Source organism: Diadema setosum, chromosome 16, assembly GCF_964275005.1.
Source record: "Diadema setosum chromosome 16, eeDiaSeto1, whole genome shotgun sequence".
Lineage (NCBI taxonomy): Eukaryota > Metazoa > Echinodermata > Echinoidea > Diadematoida > Diadematidae > Diadema > Diadema setosum.
The window spans coordinates 8,600,694-8,610,926 of NC_092700.1; the positions used below are offsets into that span (position 1 = coordinate 8,600,694).

Sequence of the window (10,233 nt, forward strand, 5' to 3'; positions counted from 1 at the left end):
CTAGAAATAATTAATGTTAAAAATTGAATTTCATTGGTAAATTCACCAATATGACCAAACCGCACTCTACTGTCGCCTCACCACACTCTACTGTCGCCTCGTTTTGTGTGTATAACGCATAGGCATTAGGAGAGCACTTAATACTAAGATGTTGTCATTTTTAACGGTCGAAACACATCAAAAGACATGAGTTTCGGCTCCAGGTGCCTTGTTTGTCTCTCTACTAAAAATAATGAATGTTAAAAATTAAATTTCATCGGTAAATTCACCAATATGACCAGACCGCACTCTACTGTCGCCTCACCACACTCTACTGTCGCCTCGTTTTATGTGTATAACGCATAGGCATTAGAAGAGCACGTAATACTAAGATGTTGTCATTTTTAGCGGTCGAATCACATCAAAAGACATGAGTTTCGGCTCCAGGGTTTTGTTTGTCACTCTACTAAAAATAATTAATGCTAAAAATTCAAGTTCATCGGTAAATTCACCAATATGATCAAACCGCACTCTACTGTCGCCTCACCACACTCTACTGTCGCCTCGTTTTACGTAATATTCGCATAGGCATTAGAAGTGCACTTTTTGTCATTTTTAACGGTTGATTGAGATGAACTTCGAATCAATTAGAACTTCCAAGAATGACTGATTTCATTGAGTGTACTTTTCTGTGTTTTCTGATCTAGCCCATTTTACCCACCCCCCCCCCCCCAAAAAAAAAAGAATAACAACTAACGTTAGGCCCTAACGTTACTAAAAGTATTTATTTGAAGAAATCTTGACACCCCTTACCACAATGACGATCAAACTCATCGTCAAACCATGTTTGTACAGAGTCTGTGGGATGTCAACAAGGGTGAGTCGTCGATGGACATTCCTCGAGTGAGTGACAGACAGACGGACACACACACACACACACACACACACACACACACACACACACACACACACACACACACACACACACACTGCTGCAACTGTGAAAGCGATATGTGTTTACATGACGTTCACTCGGTGGTGTACGTTTACAACGCAAGGGAAAGGGAATCTCCCACCTCATACATATTCAATAAGGCTTCGGCAGTCTCCGCGCCAGCTCATGAATAATTAATATCTGTGACCTTTGGTGAAACTACTTCCCGCAGAGCATTCTCGCCTCTTAAGTGCCTACCGATAGATCGAGGAGACCTGCTTCTATTTTGAAAAACAAGATCTAATTTATTGAAATGGCATGGTCAGCAGAGCAAAAAAGAATAGAAAATAAAAAGAAAAATATCGATTCGCGTATAAAGTTCAGTTCATGGACTCCTATGAATCATGCACCAACCAAGGATAAGGTATGTTACTGTCGCGGTTCGTTCGTTTGTGTTATGAGTATATTGTGTAGTCCCACATCTTAAAATGCATGTGAGCACTTCTAGTATTCTGTAATCACTGCCACACTACTGAAACTGGATAGTGCAGTGCTCGCTGCTGATGCTACATGTTGTGCACTACTTACTGACTGTTCATATTGTGCCCCGCGGCCTCATGAACAGGAGGGGCACAATCCTGCCCCTGCTGCTTGTAACTCCTGCGTGTGTTCTAAAGTGAAGTGGGACTAACATTACAAGTAAGGCCAAGCACACACGATGTTCATTCAGGCCTATCAATCAACGATCAAGTATCACTATCAGCAGGGATTGTGAGTGAAGTTCAGGTGTTGAATTTATTAATAATTATGTATGAAATTGTCCCTGCCATATCCTAGCTCTATACTATAAACAGTTAGGCCCTTAGGGACCTTGCCTTGGGCTCAAAGCAGTGAAACACTAAACAGTGAAAAATTAAACAAGTACGAAGTAGTGAAACGGGACTAGGGTAAGGGCACCAGTATTCGGTCAGGCACCGGTATTCGGTCACTTATCACTAGTCACCAGCCAGTAAGTTCAACTGTCACAACACACGCAAATCACACTAATTCACATACTTGCACACTCATTCACAACAGGAAACTCCCTTAGCCCCCTCCAAAAATCCATCCAAAATCCCAAATTTTACCGTCAAAAGTGCAGAATCGGCGCTACTTTCCAAAAGCGCGCGGGGTTAAGGCCCAGTTTTAAGAGTACGGGTCACCGAAAAAGCGCTAAAAATCGAGAAATACGCCGTTCTCTCGCGGGATTTTTCGTTTATCGCAAGCTTGGAGTGTAATGGTATCCTCAAAAACGCAAAAGAAAAACAAAATGTCCGTACGTGCCGATACAGTGTCCCAATGTACAAGGGTTGAATGCAAGTGCCGAGGCCTGGTATTCGGTCACCAACGGTCGCCGCAACTTCCCCAATGCAATTTTGCGCCAACAAGGTAGCGCGCGCGCGCATTTTTCAGCTGCCTTGAACACGCATTGACTTTGAACGCGCACATCGCGTGACCGAATACTGGAGCCGATGACCGTATACTGGGGAATTTTCAAGGTGAAATATTTTGCGATTTTGTGCAATTCTGTGATATATTTAACGAAATGAAAGTTGAGATTAAATTTGATATATTTCACATACATTGCTGTAGATATGATGTATGTATGTATTATTTTAGTTTGAAAAATATTGCAAAAAAGCTTAAGTGACCGAATACTGGGGATGTTACCCTAGATCTAATGTTTTGTTTCTATATTTTTATTCTGTTTTTAGGTCGTAGTACGTAGAACATCTACTCTATTTTTTTTTCTCTTGCTGAAGCTTAGCTATTGCCTATGTAACGTTAACACGTTAGATTAAATTTTGCTCTCCATACTTGGCAAAATTCAACTATGCATAAAGCAAGTAAATAAAAAAAAAAAAACAAACCTGCACCAGGGCAGCTCTGCTCTGGCAGGGGCAGGGTTCGACCGGGTGCTGAAGCGTACCTACCTAATTGGCTGTCTTAATTTGACTGGCATTATGGTTGAATTATGGATGGTGTGATTTATGATTGTCTCCTCTGTCCCTGATTCATGAAATGTTGTTAAAGAGTTTCTCCTTTTTCCTTTTTCTTTTTCTTTTTTTCTTTTCTCGGCAGGTCTTTGAAGAAAGGAGGGAAATAATTCAGAAATGGGTAAGTGAATTTGATAGCTTACACAAATAATTCGGCACGCTATATCCTGGGGTACTGTCGTAACCCGGGGTATGGCATTGTGTAGCACCATCTCATGTCCATTATCATACAATTTTGCAATGTTGTCATGGCAACTAATCGGCGTAGCGATAACGATCCCAATGCTGATTTCCTTCCATGTCAACTAGTGTAATCTAATCACAATGACAATATAAATGCCACTAAGTAACTATTCAAGAATTTATTGTTATTATTATTTCTAAAATTCCATTTGTTACACAATCATGAAGAAAATTGTACTGATGATTATGGAGAGCTTTTTATAGTCTGTGTCCAGTATTCTGGCATTACTGCTACTGAAATTCTTGAGAAAATTGTGTCTTGCTAAAGGATTTATGTAAGATCATGAAAGTGAAGGATGGCTGATAATTGGGGTCTGTCTTATTATGTACATGTAAAGATGTTCTGTCAGGTTTGAAGAAATTTAGTCCATAATATCAAATATTCATATTCAGTAAGAGGATTATGTTTCTTTTATGTATGTAATATGATGTATGCTATCAGTAAACACACACTTTATCATTCATTTACTCAATGCAAGAACATTAATGAAAGAAATTGACACTGTCTCGGATAATAAACGAAATTTAATTTCCAATCTCATTCAAAGTCCAAATAATAAAATCAGTACTTTGAAATAACATGTACAATGATATTAAACAGTGAAGATTATAACAGAGCATGTAAATGAGAAAAAAAAAAGTTATTATTTGCATGCATTAATTGTTGCATAATCATAAACAAAATATTTTGATAATAATAATACAAAAATTGTTAGAATAACAGCTTTGGTATTCTTCTCATAATTGGATCTATCCTTTCTTTGAAATAAATATGATTAAGGGCTAAAAGCTTTTGCTTGCATTGTACCTTAGAATGATCCACACCACACTTGATTCTAGAACCCTTTGTGTAGTGCATATTTTTATCAAATATAAAGTCTTTATATGCAACCTATTATATATCAAATGGAAACATTTATGATATAAGACGAAAAACAGCGCCCGCAGTGTAGTCAGCTGGAGATTATACCGCTGGTTGCAGTTGTGTTCAGAAGTATTTTCATACACCGTGGAGATCACAGTAAAAAAAAAAAGAAAAAAAAAGACTGGAAAGACGTTGATTGACACCTTTTGAGGATGTTCAGTTGTCAGTCTGCGGTTCTTGTCAGAGAAAATGGTGGGAGGGAGTGGGAGGTGCAAATACTTATGTATGGACCTGCAGGTATTAAAACAAAAAACAATGAAGATGTGACATTACACAAGACAAATGCACCATCTAATAATGACTGCACCCTTCCTTTCCTCAATGTCATCAGTTTGATAAGTGGACAGACGCCCAGAAGCGCAGCGTCATCTCCGACATCATGGAGAGGTGCACGCTGGCCCAGCTCCAGTACACCAAGGGCTTTGTGGTGGCCAAGCTCCCCGTCGAATGCCAAGACTTCACGAGGGTTTTGCCCCGCGCTATCAACCTCTACATCTTCTCCTTCCTGGACCCACGCAGTCTCTGCAGGTGTGCCCAGGTCAGTGCTCGGACGTCAACTGTTTTTGAGGGGCTAGTCACTACGAAAGTCAGTGTCAAGTTTACTCCTACATGAAGATGTTGAATAAAGGCTAGTAACAAGTAAAGTCTAGTAAACAAATAATGCACAGGGAAAGGAGATGCAGTGCATGTGAGGTTATTTACAATGGTGCAACGTGCATGGCATTGACAGTGTGCTGTATCTCCACTGACATCACTTGCTCTAAATCTGTGCATTATTTGCTTTATGAATTGAGTTCATGACCTATGCTGGTAGAACTTTGTATTTTAATACATTTGGGTCACTGTGTAACCAGCTGTTCACATGACCAAGTGAATCAAAGTGATTGTTTTGGTTTGTGCCACACACACAGAGCTACAGAGTAATGTAAGTCTGCTATAGGATAACACGCTGTGCCGTTATGCTTTTTTTTTTTTTAACTGCACACTTTTTGCTTTCCCTTGTATTAACGCAAAAAAAAGAAGATAAATAGATGAATAAATAAAGAGCGCATGTGACTCATTTCAGCGCTCTGACTGGCTACATTCTTATACCCACTTTATAAACACTTGTAATGCACTAAGTTATTTTAATTTCCTTGAGGACATAAAAGAAGTCTTTTTGATGGAATCCAAATATGTATGTGTGTGCTGAATATGCTGAAGAATATTTTATTTACCTGTCTCATTATTGCTGATAAAAAAAACAAAAACAAAGAAAACATTAGTTAGTCAGTTGCGTATGAGCTGGTAGATGGTTGAAAACCACATTACAATGTAACATCTTGTAAGCTTGTGTCCATCATACAGTGTTGGATATCTGCACATTCTGTCCAAAATGCTAGTCTTGGGGAATAATTGTCTCTGGTGAAATCTAGAAGTGATTATTTGTCATCTATCAAAAAGCTGCACTCTAAGCACACTCTAAGCCCTTTATTGCAATATATCTTGTTTCATTTTTATTTATTTTTTATTTATTTTCATTTATTATTATTATTATTATTGTTATTTTTATTATTTTTTTTTTTTTAGAGTGGCGTATCCCCAATTCTGGCCCAATTCTAGGGCAAACATTTTCCTGTCTTCAGCTTTCACTATGAAGTATTTGATTTTGTTCTCACCTACTTACAGGTCTGCTGGTACTGGCATTTCCTGACAGAGCTGGATCAGCTGTGGATGCCCAAAGCCCTGAAGCTAGGATGGTACCTCACCTTCACCCCCAGCGTCTACGAGACGGGGGTCTGGAAACGCCACTACTTGGAGAATGTCCGTAGCCTGCACTACCTCCCGCCTAAGGTAAGAAGGGATGTGCTTCATCGACCAGCAGAGTCCTTTTTAAAGCAAATGACTCGTGTGTGTAAGGACTGTTGAAAATTCATCTCTTTTCATGTGTTGAGTCTATTTTTGAGTATTTACAAAGATGTTGTGGTTATGGCTATTAATGGGAATTTGCTAAATTTTCGGTTAATGTGAACTAAAAATATGAAATGAAATCATGCGCAATTTATTTCATGGGTGTGGGATCAAGTCTCTTATATGAAGGGAGACCCTCGTGAATAAAAAGGTGACCTAAACAGAAAAGTTACGAGTATGAAAATGTTATTGTGAATAGCAATGATAATGCCTTTATTTTAGGTGCAGGTGATAACAATGATAGTAATTATGGTGATGAAAATGATGATGATAATGATAATTATAATTATAATGATGACAACGATAACGATTATGATAATGATGATGAGAATGATACTGATTTGTCATAGGAATAGTGGTAATACAGTACTACTAATTCTGACAATAATGATAGAGAAAATAATATAACAATAATCATCAGTTCAACAATAATCATCAGTTCTAGTCATAATGCACTGTATCTCTGATCATTGTTAAAACATCTATACATTGCAGATCTTGTTTTTTTATTGAAAATTAAGTTTTCCTGCTATTTTCATCTTAACTTGTCTATTTTGAATTATTTTCTTTCATGGTGTGCTGAATATTGACTGCATGTACATTACTATTGAAGGATGCTCCCAAGGAAAAGAAGAAGCAAGTCGCAGTGAATGGTCACGCTGCAGAGAATGACATCGGCAAATCAAGCACGCCCCCAAAGAAGACGGCCTGGGCCTCGTACTCCTCAAAGAGCAAGCCACCCAAACCACTCCAACACAAGCCCTGGAAGGCCAATGCACCCGTTGCTCGGGATACACACCGCAATAACTACCTGGATAATGAAGACAACATTCTGAAAGCAAGGTTGGTTGTGAGAGTTTCTCCAAAGAGTTTTGTAGAACAATCACCCTGTTCAATTTAATGGCTTTCTTTAGTTTACATATCATGAGAGAATAACTGTAACATTTCTTTTTAACTAAAAATTGTACGTCACCGGTGATTTCCATCGAAGAAAAAAAACAATAAAAAACAAAAAATCGAAAACAATGAAATACATAAGAAAAAAGAAAAAAATTTTTTACTGCCATTTTTTTTTATGTACATTCAATAAAAATCCTACAAAGAGTACCTAGACCAAAAAATAGCAGTTTTGGATCTTTAATTACAGATTTTTTTTTTTTTTTTTTTTTTGATTTCATGGATAAATTAGCATAACTAATTTATTAAAAATAAATTTGAATAATTGCAAAATGATTACATATTCAGTTTTGTAAATTCCCTTGTGGGTGATGCACATACCAATTTTCCCCGCGATCACGTGTTCAGTGGTCAAGATCTGGGGGGAGGGGGGCTGAATGAGCCCCCCGTCCTGCGAGCCCACCCCCCAGGACCTGCAAGGCATAAAAATAGCCCAGTCTTTTTAAGGCAATGATTTCTTCTTTATGTTTGTTTTGTTTTTTTTTGTGGTAATTATTAAAGGTCTATGTGAAAGTAATGGGAGACTTATAAGGCTCTGACATCATCATCAACTTATTAATTATAACCAGTATCACACTCTTTCATGAAAACTAGTCAACTTACGTTCCGAATTGTCATATTTTTTTAACCCGTTCCATACTGAATTCTGAAATTCCCATAGACTTAATACACAGGTCTCCAGGTTCCCGCATGGAACGGGTTAAAACTCACGCCCAAACTCAGCTTGGAGATGAGATGAAGTTCCGTTTTGAGATTCCATCACTTTGTATGTTTTTGTTTTTCTATTCTGTATGACTTTTCTCTTTTAACCAAATTTTCTTGCATTATAGAGTCAAATTTTCCCATTTATTCTTTGCTCACCAATGCAAATGCAGACAAAAGCGGATGGAGAAAATGGAGGGCAGCAGGCATAAAACGCAAGGTGCAGTAACCCCAGATAGGACCGGCAGCTCCCCGGGGACCAAGGGTAGCAGTAGTGGGTCCAGGACTCTCCCATCTACACAGTTCAATGCCAAGCTTAAAAGGGCTAAGTCTGCATCGGTAAGAATCAAGCTGCCAAACTCTCAGTCTCCCCCAGCAAATGAACTTCCTCAGAATTTATCATTCTTGTTTTATGTGAAATTTTGTGCGACAAATTGCATTTCTTTTTTTCTTTTTTCTTTTTTTGCAGCATGTCAGGTCAAATATCTATGTATGGGATAATCTTTTGTGAACTGTCTGTGTCTCAATGTTCCTTTCTTTTTTGTCATTATTCTCCGTTCCCTCAGAACCTGTCAAATGATCCTCCAGAGGGCAGACCTGACTGGGCCCAGCCTACAGCTGGGGGAGACGCTTCCAGGGTAACAGCCAATCGGATCGGTGGAATGGATGCAACAGTGCGCCCCGCCCCCGTCCTCAAGCCGGCAAGATCATCGGGGGCACTGAATCGCACCGAGCGGGATCCACCAAGTATGTCCCCTCAAAGTTTCTTGGATAGTGAAGAAATACCACATATTCTTCTTGCTTTGTCTGTGAAATATACTGGAACAAATACTCAAGCCAAGAGCAGTGGGGGTGTTGCATTAGGTACATTGGTGATTAAAATCAACACTTAAAGTTGCACTCTTGAGATCCATTGTTATTATTATTATTGTTATTATTATTTATTTGGCATTTCAACACAAAATACAAACAGAAATCACCTTACATGACATGAAGATTGTGGCGATTCTAGGTGCATGGCGCTGGTTGCCAGGGGAGGAGAAAGCAAACTTGATTGCCGAGGCTCGAAGCCTTCCTCCCCAACCAGTGCATGCACCCAGAGTCAGCCTTATCAATGTAAAACAGTTGAAAACAATATCAAATGATACATTATTACACAAAAGAAATGTGCACTTCAAATACAAAGAAATACAAAGGAAAGTAAACACAAAGGAAACTAGATCTATATTATTCAAATTCATGAAATTCTTCTGTCGAGATGCTTTCATTGCTACTGATTGACAAATTGCCCTGCATCGACGTAAATAAGCACTGAATTGATCAGTGGTTTAGTAGTAGCCGTGATAAAAAAATCATGGGCGTACATACTCGAGCGGTCGAATATGTATGCCCATGATTTTTTTATCATGGCTACTACTAAAACACTGATCAATTCAGTGCTTATTTACGTTGATGCAGGGCAATTTGTCAATCAGTTGCAATAGATCTATATTATCTAGATCTATCCATTTAATGCTAGGACATGTAAATGTTGTTAAATATTGAATTTAAATAAACCCCCCTCTCTCTCTCTCTCTCTCTCATTCCTCTATCTATCTATCTATCTATCTATCTATCTATCTATCTATCTATCTATCTATCTATCTATCTGTCTATCTACCTACCTATCTATCTTTCTCTCCATCCATCCATCCATCTCTCCTCTCTTTCTGTGTGCTTTTCTCTGTATTTGTCTTGTTCTTTTCTCTCATTATTTGTCTATTGTCTCCACTCCCCTATATCTCCTTTTTCTCTTTCTCCATCTGCCAGGTGGTTTCCCTCAGCCAGGCAAAGGCTGGAGGACGGTGGAGTACTCCGACGATGAGAGCATCAGCTGAGGTCGTGCACCTCTCTACCAGTGCACTGTGGGTAAAATGTGTATGTGCTGCGAACAGCCACTTAGATCAACCACTCACTTTGAGCAGACTGCAAGGCTGCGTCTCAAGTGGATTGCCCGGGAGCAGCAGGATATATATATTTCTCCGCGTGCATCTGCCATGTGTATAGTTTGCGACATCGTGAAATGAATGCAAGATCATACATTTCTTGACTTCACCATAGCAGCTTCTTTGTGGCATTCCAGGTGTAGAAATGTGTGCCAGCCTTCAACAGGGGAGCTAAGCCTTGTGCAGCCAATTTCTCCTTCTCCTTTATTTCTGGAGTTGTATAGTGTCTTTTGTTTTTATCTTTGTTTTGTTTTCCGTCACGCTGAAAAGCTTTAGTTTCTCTGAAGACTAATGCACAAAATCCTGCTTATGTGCAGGCCATTATATTGCAGGCTTTCCTTTGCCGTAATTAAAGGTAAGCAAGGTGAGGTGAGGGGAGGTGAAATGTCTCTCCAAAAGACAATTGTTAGGAAGGTTATGCACGTACTAGACTGAACAGGGCCACACTTCATAAAACTTGAATATCAGTGACAATTGCCACTTTTCTTTGACAAATGACAATGAAACGGGCTACTGGTCAAG

The 10,233-nt window shown here is 38.9% G+C and overlaps 1 protein-coding gene across 1 annotated transcript; it reads left to right on the forward strand.

The window, feature by feature from the left end:
• Positions 1-1,226: 1,226 nt before the first annotated feature.
• On the forward strand, positions 1,227-9,893 carry LOC140240099 (F-box only protein 16-like). The gene is made up of 8 exons (XM_072319910.1): positions 1,227-1,337; positions 3,035-3,070; positions 4,449-4,655; positions 5,786-5,950; positions 6,681-6,910; positions 7,900-8,065; positions 8,293-8,473; positions 9,536-9,893. Exons 1-8 carry the CDS (start codon positions 1,227-1,229, stop codon positions 9,601-9,603), a joined length of 1,164 nt encoding a protein of 387 aa, XP_072176011.1. The 3' UTR covers positions 9,604-9,893.
• Positions 9,894-10,233: the final 340 nt, after the last annotated feature.